The sequence below is a fragment of the Vicia villosa genome, unplaced genomic scaffold (genome assembly GCF_029867415.1).
Source record: "Vicia villosa cultivar HV-30 ecotype Madison, WI unplaced genomic scaffold, Vvil1.0 ctg.003142F_1_1, whole genome shotgun sequence".
NCBI lineage: Eukaryota > Viridiplantae > Streptophyta > Magnoliopsida > Fabales > Fabaceae > Vicia > Vicia villosa.
The window spans coordinates 143,850-159,405 of NW_026706122.1; the positions used below are offsets into that span (position 1 = coordinate 143,850).

Genomic DNA, 15,556 nt, shown 5'->3' on the forward strand with positions numbered 1-15,556 from the left:
GAGCCATTACCTGTAACAACAGAACAAAAGTAAACTCTTCGATCCTTGAAATGATTAGTGAGAAAATGATATGTTTATGATGCTTATGATGTCATGATGTCAAACATGTGGAAAACACAAACAAATCAAACAATAGCCTTAGGTTTAAAGGCTTGCATGAGGTTTATAGGTGATACCCTCCCTACTGAAGTTTGAGTTGGTTAAAACCTGTCTTAGAATGGTATTCAGGTTCTATGATCCTTGGAGACAACATTTCAATACGGCACTCGGACGGCCGATCAAAACATTCCTCGAGGATAACTAACTTCGATCAATTTCAAAGCCAGTCACTTAATAGGCCATAAGTCAAGTTCAACTAAAGGTTCTAAGACAAATTAGTGCTTAATGACATTTCGGAAGCCTAACATACTCCTTGATCGTTTTCAAGGGATATCAGTATAGACCAAAGAGTCGCACTAACGGTGACTACCAGATCAACCGTATCGGTACATGCCGTACAGTTTCCTTGGTCTACTGTCACATACTTAAGGTATCTCGAGATTCGGGTTAGAATCTTTCACACAAGTAAATCCAATACCCAAACAAACCTTTGAAAAATAGAGCAAACAAGACAAGCAATTGAAAACATCGAAGTGATCTAAACTCTAAGGTAACCCCTTTAAAAACATTTTGTTTTTTGAAGTCCCCAGCAGAGTCGCCAGTTCTGTCGTCCTCGGTTTTTTTTCGTGGGATACGAACAGACTCTTCATTGAGTTTTGAAAATCAGAGAGTCGCCACCGACTTTTATTTTATCCAACTAAGGAAAGGTTTATAAAAGAAACAGAAAAATACCTTTAAGAGATTTTGGGTTCGGGGGTAGGTTATACAAAGGGAAGGTGTTAGCACCCCTTTGTATCCATGGTTATCCATGGGCTCTTAATTGCTTAGCTCACTTGTTTGGATCATTTGTCTTGCTTTGAAATGCTTGTATGTGGTTTTAAAATACCTTTGTAAATTAACTTTATAATGATCCTTGTGCGGATGTATACAAAGTGCTTTATCTTTCGAAAGATGTTTTGAAAAAAAAGATCTTTAACTTCGTAATGATCCTTGTTTGGATATATACAAAATGTTGTATTTTTTTGAAAGTTTTGTTTTGGAAAAACAGTGATATGTGAAATATTTGTTGTTTTGTTTGATTTGAGCAAGCAATTAGGAGATCTACCCTAAATTTATAAGGTCCTTTCCTATTTTTCTTTTAGAAAATTTTCTTTGACTGGATACAGAAAGAAATTATTTGAATTGTATTTGAAACAGTAGAATTGATTTTGAAAAGAGTAACAGAGGGATTACCCTAAGAGGTGCAAGTGTGATTGTGTTTTATTTTCAGATATTTTTGTCTTTTGAAATTAGTGATCTAACGCTTCAGTTATTATCTTTGACATACACGCAGTTTTATATGTACAGAATTTAAAGTGCGGGAATGTAAAATGCGGAAAATAAATCTACGCTATTACATCGATTGTGCGAGAAATGTAAACTACGCTATTTACATGAATTTGACAACCTATACACTTATCTATGAATTTAAATTGCAATAAGATAAAGGGAAGTATTTTTGGATTTTTGATGGTTGATTTTAATTAAAATTAATGCATAATTAATTTAATTAAAAGATTAGGAATTAGAAATAAAATTTAAACTTAAAAAATTAAGTCTAAAATATGTCCAAATTGTGTGTCAATTAATTTTAAAATAAAATTTAATTTTTTTGGGATTTTTGAATTTGTTTTGGAAATTATTAAGCTAATTAACATATAATTATATAAACAATTATACACATAAATTAAACTTAATGAGAAAAATATTCTAATTATGTACAAAATTAGTTTATAATATATAAACTTAATTTAATAAAAAGAAAATATTTTTTTCTGATTTTTTGATAGGTTAGAAATAATTAAAAGATAAATATAACAATATTATATAATTAATTAAACAAAATATTTTAATTATGAAGAAAAATAAAATATTTTTGTGTCAAAAAATAATATATTATTTTATCAACCTAAAAATATTTTTATTATATTTTTTTGATTTTTAAAACTATTTTAAATTAATTTTGCAAAGAAAATAAAATAAAATGGAAAATATATAATTTGTGATCTGGTGTGGTTGGCTGGAGAGTCTATGATATGGAAGGCGTGATCAGATGCGTTGGATTTTGAATTAATGAGATCTGAGGGCTTCAGATGATAGGGCGCATCATAGGTGTATGAGATTGAGAGCACTGGATCTATTAGTTTAAAAACATTTCACGTGGGGCCATAATTTTAACCAGAGCCAATCAGAACTCTCTATTTTGCCACGCCAGCCTTGACCTAGTCAAGGAAAGTCAGCGACGCCGGAGTCAAACCTCCGGTCGTCTTCTCCGGCGGCCTCAACCTCCCACCTGCAAAAATACGAGCAATAAACATTCAAAAGGAACCCTACCCCCTAATTCGAGGGCTGCGATTCCATTGGTGACGGTTTCGTGGCCTGAAAGTTCCTGGTTTATGAAATACGAAGCTTCTAACATCAACTCGGTCAAAAATGGTGGAGCTTGTTTCAGGCGTCTAACCCTACATGTTCCACGTTAGACCTGCTATATTTTACCTCATGAACATATTAAAATGGTTAGTTCTTATTAAAACAAAGTATACATATGAAAACGAAAATCAAATATGTATGAACATGAAGAACCATATATATGCGCTCAGGGTATTGTAGGGCTTAGTGAAGGTCTCAATCTTACTCTATATGATCCCAGAAGATGATTTGAATGATTGTTTTCTATTGATGTAAGCTAGAAATTACAAAACGAAAATTACAAAGTTTTTGATATTTTTGAGAATTTTTTTGAATTTCTTGGCTTTTCCTTTGATGGATCTTTGTGTGTGTGTTCCTACTGAAGTGTACTAAGTAATATATAAGCAATAGAATGCTGCAAACTTAAGCTAAGAAGCTTTGATTGCTTTTGAACTTTTGGTTTTTTTAATATTAAAAAGTTTGAATTTCTTGGCCATGGCTTGATTTTTTTCATCCCTCTTGCTCAAGGCCTCCCATGTACTTCTATGCTGCAGAGTTTGGATCAATTTTGATGGCTCATGCTAAGGACAAAAGCTTTGAATCATTATCTTGCACCATTTCTCTTTTAATTTAACTTTAAATGGAATAAAATTAAATTAAAAAAAGAAATAAAAATGCCATGGGCCTCAAGTTGGTCGTGGTAGCCCTTTAGTATCATTAGAAACATGTTTGGATCATAAATACTTGGCCTCTTTTGGAAAAAAAACATTTTTGATCAATGTTGGTTTCATGCATTTTCCCAAAAAATAGCCAACTTCAACAAGGCATATCTCCCTAAATTTTGATCATATGAAGGAGTTCTTGTACTTTTTAGAAACCTCAATATGTCCTCTACAAGCTACTTTGGAAACTTTTTTGCATTTGGAGAAGTTATCTTGATGTTATGGCCTTTGACAAAAAACCACTTTTTGTTGATTTTGAAAATGACTTGTAATGTCCTGGCTCATATTTTTAAAATGGTGTATCAAATGACCATGGGATCAATTTCATTTGAAAGATAATTGAATTCCCTTCAAAACAAGCTTTGGTTGGAATTTTTTGAATGAACGAGGAGAGAGTTATGGCCAGTCAAAGTTCAGTTGACTTTTTAGGAGAAAACCCTAATTTTGAAACTTAGGATTTTGTTGATTTCTGATCTTTTCTTGATGAATTATGATCAACCATTGATCAAATGATGAATCTTTTGACAAAATATGGATGTTGACAAAAAATTTCATATTTGACTGTCTGTTGACTTTTCGGTCAAACTGGTCGTCTGTTGACTGTTTGAGTTGCTGACTGTGCGTCTGAGCGAATTTGAAGTTTGAAAATTTGTCTGGTGGTACTTTGAGACATATGGAGGTCCATTAAATCCATTTGAGGTCTCAAAAAACTTGTTCTCCTGAAAAAAAACAAAAACCCTAGTTAGGGACTGTTTGTGTAGGAGACAGTTAAGCGTACCTGATTTTTGTGCAGTGTTGAGTCTCTGCTGATCATGTGATTATCAGAAGACTTCTAGAACAAAAATCTTGGAATTTTGAAATGCAAAAGATTAATTTGGATGGTGATACAAAACACGGAGAATCGTGTTGTCATCGGGTTTGACTGTTAACTGGCTGTCCGGGCATTAACGTAACAGTTAAAGTAAAAATTCAACAGTTAAAGTTAATTTTTTTTCTTTTTGTTTTTTGTTGTGTTAATGGTGAAAATTTATTTACCAGAGCTGTTAGAAAAACACAAACATAATAAATAAATAAAATATACTGTACGCGAACGAAATTACCGATAATAACCTTGAAAAATATTTAATGCACAGAAAAATAAATATTTAACTAGCAGAAAACACACATAATATTATCTTGATAATTAAACGACAGTACGACATTTAATACTGACCGTACAAATATTACATAATATAATGAACAGTACGACAAATAAAATAAACGGTACATTATTTGAAAGCGAAAGATACGACAAACTTTAAAAATGACGATTAAAAACCCATGCTATAAATAACAACATATAGATGAACGGGAGTGTAAGCAACCCAGGTCCGCATTTTTCAGGACTATGTAGACAGAAAAAGGACATGATCACCACCAAAACAGTGATGACCATAAGAAAAAACGTATCCATCCACTTTGCCATTTTTGCCGGGGAAGAAGAGAAAATAATTATGAGGTAGAAGTTTGAGAAATGAGTGAAATTTGATGTGAGAATTTATGGAAAAAATGAGGGGTATTTATAGAGTGAATAGAAGGATAGAGACGTTGGGGAATGAAGTGATACCGTACAAAAAAGGAAAATTTGAGTGGTAGTAGGATTTGAAAGAAAGTGTATGGTAGGGTTTGAAAAAGAGAGATGTATGGAATAAAGTTAGGATTTGATTTGAAAGAAAGAGATTTGAAAAGAAAGGAAAAGATTTGAAAATAATATAGTATAGTACAAAAATTAGTGGGAAACAAAACCAATAATAAATTAATTGTTACCAGTACAGTTTGAATCCCCGGACTCTGTAGGGGTGGCAAAGCGGGCAGCCCGCCCCGTTTAGGCCCATCCAAAAGCGGGGTGGGGCGGGGCGGGCCTACTTAGGTGTCCGAGCTCAAAAGTCATGCCCGCCCCGTTTACTAACGAGTTGGCGGGTTGGCGGGCCGGCCCGCCAATTTTTATATATTTTTTTGTTTTACAATTTGATTTACCACATAATTTACAAAAAAAAAAATAATTATAACCAAAAAGGTCGATATATTTTTTTAAAAAACGCACAATATAACTTCAACATATCTTAAGTCCAAACAGTTAAAAAAAATAAAACAAATAAAGATCAATTATAACAAAAAAATGAAATAAACTCAACCACAATAAAAAAGCGTATCAAAATAAATAAATAAATAATACATATCACTTAATCCTATTTAAAAACTAACTACTAAAAAACCCAATTAAGAATTTACATAAAACAGACAGTGATAACAATTACACCGCATAATACATCATGGTGCATAAAATATCAACACCTAACTTTCTCACTAATGAGTAATTACTTCATATAAACTTTTATATTAAGCGATTCCTTAATAGTTAAATCCAAAATTTGTCACACTTATAGACTCATCAAATCCCTCTTTTTCTTAAAATCAACATCGATTTCTAAAGAAAACATGTGAGCTAATGTATTACCAACTTAATAATTATGCATGTTATACAACTGTTCTTTTATTTCAAGCTTTTCCAATCAACACATGTATTAGAAAGTTATAGAAAGAACGTTACAATTATAATTCAATTTGTATGTATAATAATTTAGAATACAATTCAATCAATATAATTCTAAGAGAAGAGTGATATTTTTATAGTTAAACTTATTTTAATTCTAAATAAAAAATATTTTTTTTTAACAAAAAGCCCGCGGGCAAAACCCGCCCCGCCTCGGCCCGGTTTTTTAGGCGGGTTAGGCGGGGCGGGCCAACTTAAGGTACCGAGCCGAAAACCTCAGCCCAGCCCGCCCAAAATGGCGGGTCAAACGGGCCGACCCGGCGGGCCTGACCCGTTTTGCCACCCCTAGGACTCTGCGCCTACAAAAATTTAATTCTGTACCAATTGCGTCAGTACTATTTATCTGCAAATAAATCTTAAATAAACAGCGTGTGTGAAGTGACAAACAGTATTTGGCGTTTGTGTAAGAATAGATTCAACAGCGAACCAAAAATACCGTATAAGAAATATTCTAAAAACCGAGTATTCATAAAATCAGGATATTTATGAAATAAAATCCAAGATTATATGAAACTCCCAATTTTTAGATAGAAGTCTGTTGTCTTCTCTCTGAAAAAATGCGGGCAAATTTTGGGGTATAACAACGTCGTCCCCCGATCTTTGAAGTTTCGCGTCCAACTCGATCGGACCCTTCGAAGAAAATCGGTCGAACGTTGTCCACAAAACCGCTAAATCTTCGTCGTTCTTGATCTCAAAAGGTGTGAACTCAATGTCTCCCTCGTCGTTAAGAGATGGCAAGCGGTACTCGAGCTTGACAACCTTTCGATTTTCGGGATATTGCAATAGCGTGTTGAGCAACGTTATCAACTCCGCAAATGGCGTGTCGCACGAGAAGCGAAATTGGAACGACATCGGGTAGCCGGTGGTAAGTAGACGAATGCTAGGTGGGGGTAGGTTTGTGTCATTTGTGTTTTCTGGTGTGAAGAGGATGAATAAGAGTGTGTTCTATTTATAGACTTATTGGAGCAATGATGGCCCAACAAACCTTATCCTGCTCAGTGGTCTTTTCGGAAATGAACTTCCAAAAATTGGAGGCAGACAAGTATATTTCGGAAGTTCATTTCCGAATTATGCAGAAACAGATGTAAATTTTGCATTTTGTTGATTGCTTAGTGTTTTGTGTAAAAAATACAAAAGGAATTCAAAATAGACATAAATTAGACAATGATGACATAAAACATACTTATATTATATATGTATTGAATCGGTCCGATTTTACATGATAAACAACAATACATACAAAAATGGTCATTACAAACAAAAAACGATCCGGAACAAACTAAAATTCGCTGAACCAATCGGTGGATCCTAAGTCCAAAATAGGTATGTTCTTCGACCGCTCTCTATTTTGCTCGCGCTCTTGGCTCATCATTTCTTCAAACTCCGCCATTCTTGAAACAAAAGGATCCGGCCAAGACTCCGCCTCATTTGAATGATGTGCCGTCCATTGACAAGAAGTAGCCGGTATAGGACACCCCGGTTTCAAAAACACTTGGACGAAGTGCCGCGATCGTAGATACCCGATGCATATGATGCGGCTCGACGCGTCCAATGGCGGTCGACTATGAAGCGGAAAGAAAGTCTCACATAGTCCAAACCTCGTCAAATCGACACACACCCGATCATATGCACTTGCTATTAGATGACCCATATCGGGGAATGACATCCACTTCGAAACCGGAGCGATACCGGTAAGTGATGGAACAAGTGAATCATGAATTTTCGCAAACTTTTCTTGATTTTCATATAGTCGGCCGTAGATGTCCCGATACGAAGTCAACTCCGCAATAAGTTCCCGTCGAACTAAAGTGTGATTATTTTCCCCTTTACCGAGCAAACCCGCAACGACCCGATATCCACAATTGCCGTCGCCTTCAACATCAACGATGTTATCGATATATTTGTGCATAAAAAGTGGCATCTCATCAATGTAGACAATGGGTGACTTTTTGATCGACGGTGTGCGAGGTGGCTTCGAAATACGGGCTCCTTTGTTACCACTACACTTGGACTTCGGTGTCGGTGAATCCGAGAATGATGCATCAACATGTTTAAAGTAGGAAGGAGATCGTTTTGTTGATGTGTCTTCTTGTGTATTTTTGGACTTTTTCGGTGCACCTTTCGTTTTAACCGGTTGAGATGGCGGTTTCAAATCGGTGGTCTCCGGAAATGCAATTTTTCGCAATTGTTCTTTTATGTGCATTTTCATTGTGTCATCCGCTTTAGCAAACTTCTCCATTATCACTTCCAACTCGTCGGAGATGGTGATTTTGGAGTCATTTTCTTTCGGCGGGTCAAAATCATCAAAACGAAGCTTCTTCCAATGGTCGACTACCTCATCCATGCGTATTGGTGAGTTCAAATTCTTCTTTTTTGAAAGTATACAAGCACATGGAAGGCCGTATGTCTTTCTAATGGTGCACCCACATAATGAACTATCCGGCCCCGTGGTCTCCGACCGCTTCGCTTCATGAAACAAAAAATTCAAACCCGATCGGGATATGTTGTAAATCAATTGGGAGAATAGAATTTGGACCTTGTGTTGATTTTCAAGCATTTGGTTCACGGTGTCCCATCCCCGACACAAATCTCCCTTGCTATCACCCAACCACCTCTTCAAGACCGCATGTGCGGATTCAACTCGGTTAGTCGTGGTGCAACCAAGATGTCTAACTCGATTTATCCAAGCGCACACGACTTTTTCCTTGACTTTGTCAAGAATGGTGGATTCGACGTAATGACAAAAAGTCTTAATGGAACCACACAAAGACCTAAAGTGTACCAATTTCTCGGTATACACCTCTTCGGAGTATGCATCTAAAATTTCCCTCCATGCCGCCATTATCCTATCAACCACAACACCGGCTTTGATAACTTTACCGTTTTCATCCGGCCTATCTTTTGTCCCAACCGCGGGTTTCAACTTACTTCTCACGTTGCAAGTTATGTGATACCGACAAAGTAACGCGGTAGATGTCGGGAAGACGGTATCAACCGCATTCATCAAAGCATTGTCTCGGTCGGTGACAATGACGTTTGGCATAACCTTTTGATCCACTAACAAAGACTTGCATATTCCCAAAGCCCATGTAAAGTTTTCTTCTTTTTCACACTCCAAAAAAGCAAACCCGACCGAATAAGTCTTGTCCGTCGAGGTCACACCGACTATCACTAGAAGAGGAAGCCTGTATTTGTTTGTCTTGTACGTCGAATCCATGACTAGAACGGTTGGAAATGTGTTGAATAATTTGATACTTTCGGGATGAGTCCAAAAAATATCACGCACCGTAACTTTGTCCTCGGACGTTCGGAAGCTTGACACATATTTGTTATCGCCTAATAGTTTCAAAAGTTGTTGCATTTCCGACCGATGCCCCATTTTCAAAACTTTGAGATTGTGTCGTTCATTGTAAACTTGCTTGATATTTGAAACGTTATCCGATTTTTTCCGTTTCAAATCAGCAAGTATGTTGCGAGGCGCCACTTTAACTATCGATAAATCCGAAATCACAATCTTCTCTTCACAGGACAAACGACACGCAATTGGATGCCCGTGTAACTTGGCATCCAAGGCATGATTATGAACTCCACAAATGACGCTTAAACGCCACAAATCATCAACCCTCCGAGTAGCACACAACTTAAATGGACACCCGCACTTTCTCGATCCCGTGTCTTCGTGTTTTAGCACCCGATTTGATTGTGCATAACTCCCACCCCGTTTGCAATTCAAAACAACGAAAGCTTTCCGCCTACTATTTCCATTGTCGGACCTTAAAATAACAATTCCAAATCCAAGTTTACTAGCTTCGTTCCGAACCCAATCAAGCAATTGTTCACGACTACCGAAGCTCCGATCATTTGTAAATTCTTGCCGTACATCAACCGCATTGATCATAGATTTAACATCGATAACCGGATCGTTATTAACGTTGACAACTTCCGGAACTACTATGTCATCGTCTTGCACAATGTTGTCCGGATGCACCATACCTAACATATGCAAAAATTAGCAAAATTGGCCAAAACTGTTTTTTTAATTGCCAGGGCATATTTCGGAAGTTAATTTCCGAAATTTGTTAGGTAATATATTTCGGAAATGAACTTCCGAACCATCGCAGGTTTCAGCATAAATTTGTTGAATCAATGTAGTGAAATAGGGGATGAAATGAGAGATGTTTACCTCAAATTGTAGCTTTCTATGCTCTCTTTAACGTGATCAACGGTTTGAAACTTGATTTTGAGACGAAAAATGGATGGAGATTGATTGAGTTTTGGAGAGGGTTTGGAGAAGTTTTGGAGAAAAAATGATGAAATAGTGAAGGAGGGAAAATTTTATATGCAGAAATGTTTTCGGAAATGAACTTCCGAAATATTCACAGTTTTGAATTTTTTTTGACTTCGGAAATGCATCTCCGAAAACACCACTTTTTTGGTGTTTTCGGAGATGCATTTCCGAAGTAAAAAAAAATTCAAAAAAAAAAACTTCGGAGATGCATCTCCGAAGCAGGGGCAATTGGGGGATTTCGCTGGGGGTAACCCCATAGGGAGGTGGGTAAAGAAATTTTCCTCTCCTAAAGATTTATGTTTTATTATTTGTAGTTGTGGTGGTTGAGCTCTAGCTTGAACTCCTTTAAAAGAGGAGTTTTTGTTGCTTGAATTTTTCTGTATAGTTGTTTTTTCTATGAAAATTTCTATTTACATCCATATACTTTCTTACAGATCTGCTGTGAAAGTCTTAAAATATTTCTAATTTCGGATGTGTATCTCTGAAAACATCTTTTTCTAAAAAAATGGGGTGATTTCAGATGTGCATATCCGAAGACACATTTTTTTATAAAAAAAAGTTGACTTCAAATATGCATATCGGAAGTCACCTTTTTTTTTTGGGAAAGAGGTATCTTCGGAGATGCATATCCGAAATATTCCAATTTTTGATGTTGGAATTTTTCGGATATGTATATCCGAAATAACTCAATATTTATTAAAAAAATTAAAATCAAGGTGAATCAATACAATTAATAGTATATTTAATTATATTAAAATGTATTATTAAATATATAATATTATAATCAAGATATAATAATAATATTAGCCTAATAAATATTTAAATCAACACATTTTTTTATATAAAATTAATTAAAGAAAATTATAACAAAATTAAAATTTATAATTAATTAAAGAAAATTATTGAGAAAATAAATTATTTGGTTCTTCTAGATTTTAGATAATAATATATACTATCTTTGTAAAATTAAATATAAAATATTGCATTTTTCAAAAAGAAAATTTTGTTTAAAAAAAATAATTTTTAAATTCTTAAAAAGTTAAGTAATTTTTAAATATAATTTTTTTTATATATTTTCTCAATAAATATCTTATAAATATCTTAAAGTAAGTTATTAATTCCCCAACTTTTAAATGAAACCATTTGATTAAAACTAACAAAGATAGTATATATTATGACAATAATTTTAAATAATAATTAAAATGAATTAAAGAAAATATATAATTTAAAGAATAAATATTTAAAATAAATTTAAAGAAATTTGAGATTTTGGTTAATTCGGATATGCATATCTGAATTAACCAATATCCAAAAAATTTTAATTTCTTTGGAATTTTTTTGGATATGCATATCCGAAAAAATCTCACACAATTTTTTTGGGTGTCTTCGCATATGCATATCTAAATTAACCAAAATCTCAAATATTTTTAGGGTTCCTTCGGATATGCATGTCCGAAGGTATTTTGAAAATATAAGAGGTATTTTTCCCTTATATAGGTGCATAAAGAAATTGCCTTTTTCTATTGACTTTTTGTTAGTTGGAATTTTTTGTTGGCTCTTTTATTGTGTTTTTCTTTCTTTAATATTTCGACTTGACACACTTTGTGCTATCTAAAACCACTCTTTATTTACTTTGTTGGATATCAATTCTTCGACTCCACAACAACTTATTTATTTGTAAATGTTTTTATGATATAATATATTAATATTGATTGTATTAACTTTTAAATCAATGGTAAAGTCATACAATTGACTTGCTTTGGTGATTAATATTGCAATTAAATTTCTAACAAATTGAAAGTAAAAAAATTATTATTTTTATATTATTTTTTAATTTTAATTCTATCTATTAAAAAAAGTCATCCCCACGAATCTGAATGAGAATTTTTCTCTACCATACATGAAACATGTGTGTTTGATCAAAATACAAAGTAAGTTCCACATATAAACCAAAATCATATTCATATATACTAATTTTTTTTATGTAGTGAGACACGTTATCGATTACACCGATTGAACTCAAAATTGCATAATCGTGTTGTATAGTGAAGCTCTGCTACATAATAGTTCGGTGTGATTGTCTTTGACAGTGCGACGATAGAAAAATAAATAAATAAATAGAAAAATAAATAAATAAATCACCTTTTTTTTATCTTAAATTTATCTAATTACAATAAAAAATAAATTACTTAAGTAAAATTGTCATTTAAATTATAAAATTAATTTTGTCAAATAAAAATTATTGTCTCAATTAAATTTAAATAAAAATTATTTTTAGTTTTTAATTATTATTAACGGAAGACTAATATACAATTTCATATAAAAGACTCACCATAATTTTTCTGCACTATAAAATGTGGTATATGATGTTATTTTATTGATCAATTAAAATAACTTCGTCAAAGAAGTCAATTGTGTGACTTCACCATAGAAGTTCCCAAAACATATACCATTCCTTACTAACCATATGGACCAAATCGTGGCTAGCTAAATCACATCTAATTTCTTCACATCCACCTTTTTAGCTTTACAAACGAGTGCCAATAAAAGCCCACTTAATTTGGTTTTATTTTTCAAATGAATTTGCAATTAATTTAAGGAAAATGATATTCCCACACCAAAATTTTACACTATACCGTATTTTACTATGGTGAACAGTAAAATATTATAATAATAAAAAATTTAAAAAATAAAAAACAAAAAAATATTTTTATTAATTTATAATTTTTTTTATATTAAGAGGTAAGGATATAAAATTATGAGATTAACTAACCAATATTTTATATTTCATTATCCAGAACTACATGAGAGGGAGACACCACATCTCAACCCAAAACTTTAAGGTAATAGATAAATAAGTTATCTCTCTTATAAATCTAACATTCAATCCATTCATAGATAATATGAGATTTTAACTATTCACACTTGCAGTCAACATGATGGTAGTGTAGGAATAGCATTGTTGTTACTTTAAATAGATAATAAACATTAACAGCCCTACCCAATCTCAGAAAATCTAAACTAATTTAATTTGTTATCAAAATAAAATTATCACAAGTACATCATAAAAGACATTACTATCTCACATAATCCATAAACTCATAAAGGACATATCTATCTCATTAAGGATAATACCTATAACTCGCAAAAAGTACACAAACTAATACAAATACTTATAATGCATAGAAGCTAATCTTGATCAAAACGCCACTAATATTCTTAATGCATGAATCACTGACCACAGGGAAACCCAGTCCCGGTTGAATTAAGGGCACTTAGGCTTGTTTCCATGAGTGGTCATACCAGTGTAACACGTTCCACACAATTCTCTGTTACCATAAGTACCCGGAGGAACACACTTGCATCTCAAACAACATGTTCCACAAGCTCTCATGCAAACGTTTTTCCTTGAATGCATACTGCACCTCACACTGCACATTGTTCTACAGTCTTTAAACCAAAAAAAAAAGTGAGAAAATTATAGATGATAGAGTAGTGTGATAATTCATGAAGTGAAGAAATTAAGCAAATTGAAATCATACCAACAAATAACAAAAGCCTTCTATTGGGTCCTTTTACCACCTTCAACACAAAATAACCTAAGGTTAGAATATAAAATTAATGCTTGCTCTGATCTTGTCCTTATTATTAAAGAAAATTAATTTTTTAAATTTATTAAATAATTTCTGTATTTGAATTTATATATAGACTAGATACATTGATTATTCAATAAATTTAAAAAATAATTTTGTTCTTCTTAATATATAGACCAGAGAGAATACAAAGTGTGAATAAGTAGCTGGATAAGAAGGCATGCAACCTCAAAATCAGTAATTTGGTCTTGAATGTGGACACTAGAATCATCACATGATACCTGTAAATTAAGCTCAAATCCTCAACAAAAGTAATTTTTATCAATTAAAAGAATATAGAGGAATGGATTATAAGTTTTGGAGCACTTTACCTTAGCCATGCAGAACAACAATAATGCAGTTATCATAAGCAAAAATGTCAAACACATCCTATTTTTCTCCATCTCGAAAGTAACACTATCAATATTATGTTATGTTAAGGAACAAAGACATGGTTTTATATTAGTGATTCTGTTGTTGAAAGTACCATAATACCCTATCTCTATTTGTCATTGTTTAGACTTTAGAGAGCTTCTTGGGATTTGTAAGCTAAAAGATAATCTAGTCATCTAGCAAAAGTGCTTTGATTGTGGTGATTTTCTGTTTTTCTATTCCTATTTTACCCTCTTATGTTTTCATGCAATTTAGCTATGATGTTAATATGATTGATGTTGGTTGCATATTGGACCAATTGATGAAGGGATGGGGCCAGGTGAGTAATTCAGCTCTGTCATATCTCATACGGGGCAGCTTCTCCTTCCTCGTATGGTCTCAACTTTCATGGCTTGACATGGCATTTATTAATGCTAGCTGTATAGTTAATGACAGAGAGTTTCTTTCATTTGTTTTTGATAATTTTGATCGACATTTGTCGTTTTGAAGCTTTCAATATGCATGCATGCAATGCAATGCAAACGATACCTTCTAGAGATACTATTATTTTTAATTCGAAGTAATGTTTTCATCTACTTATTTTAGAAAAGGGTAATCAAAACTTTAGGCCAGTCCTGTGGGGGTGCAAGGAGTGCTATCGTATAGGGCCTCCGATTTTTAGGCCCCAAATTTGAAAAATCGGCTTAATATAAATTGAAACATTTATATTATATACCTTTAATTCTATTTTTTTATCATATGTTGTAGTCACTACAAAAAAATTGACTTTCGGTGACACTCATTTATAGTGATGGCTCAATATTTGTCACTAAATACCTCTTTTACCAACAGTTTTACTAAATCACTAATATTTGTCACTAAATACCACTTTTTCCTACAGTTTTACTCTATCACTAATATTTGTCACTAAATACCCCTTTTACCTACAGTTTTACTCCATCACTATTGTCCTATTAGACAAAAAAAATATAGAATTGATTTTTACTCTTAAGCAAACAATATTAACTTTATACTTTTAAAAAATATTACTATTTCCATTAAAAATAATTACATTATTTATGATAACAAAAAATTAAAATAATTTTTTTATTTAAACAAAAATTAATTTTGCTCACAAAATAATTTTTGACCAAAATTAATTGTAGATTGTAAAACAATTAGTCAATTATTATAAATAAAATATTATTTTAATTTATTCTCATCATAACAATTTTTACTTATTACTAAAATATGTTTTTATTTAATATATTTTTTCCTTTTATTTAATTTTATAAAATTTTAATAATTAATTATTCAATATTAATTAATTTTTTAATGTGAATTGTGTTATTTTTAAATTTAAATTTTAGTTTTAAACTTAATTTTTTTAATAAAGTAAAAG

The 15,556-nt window shown here is 32.7% G+C and overlaps 1 protein-coding gene across 1 annotated transcript; it reads right to left on the bottom strand.

Moving 5' to 3' along the window:
- Positions 1-13,157: 13,157 nt before the first annotated feature.
- On the bottom strand, positions 13,158-14,219 carry LOC131640453 (gibberellin-regulated protein 14-like). The gene is made up of 4 exons (XM_058910845.1): positions 14,115-14,219; positions 13,971-14,024; positions 13,693-13,732; positions 13,158-13,600 (listed from the first exon to the last, which is right to left on the bottom strand). Exons 1-4 carry the CDS (start codon positions 14,184-14,186, stop codon positions 13,416-13,418), a joined length of 351 nt encoding a protein of 116 aa, XP_058766828.1. The 5' UTR covers positions 14,187-14,219; the 3' UTR covers positions 13,158-13,415.
- Between the last annotated feature and the right edge of the window lie 1,337 nt (positions 14,220-15,556).

What these genes read in the sequence shown, in the direction of transcription:
- LOC131640453 (XM_058910845.1), bottom strand. Translation starts at nt 14,186, where the DNA reads ATGGAGAAAAATAGGATGTGTTTGACATTTTTGCTTATGATAACTGCA. An exon ending in TGTTGTTCTGCATGGCTAAG is followed by an intron (nt 14,025 to 14,114) that starts GTAAAGTGCTCC and finishes CTTAATTTACAG; the next exon opens with GTATCATGTGATGATTCTAG. An exon ending in ACCAAATTACTGATTTTGAG is followed by an intron (nt 13,733 to 13,970) that starts GTTGCATGCCTT and finishes TTTGTGTTGAAG; the next exon opens with GTGGTAAAAGGACCCAATAG.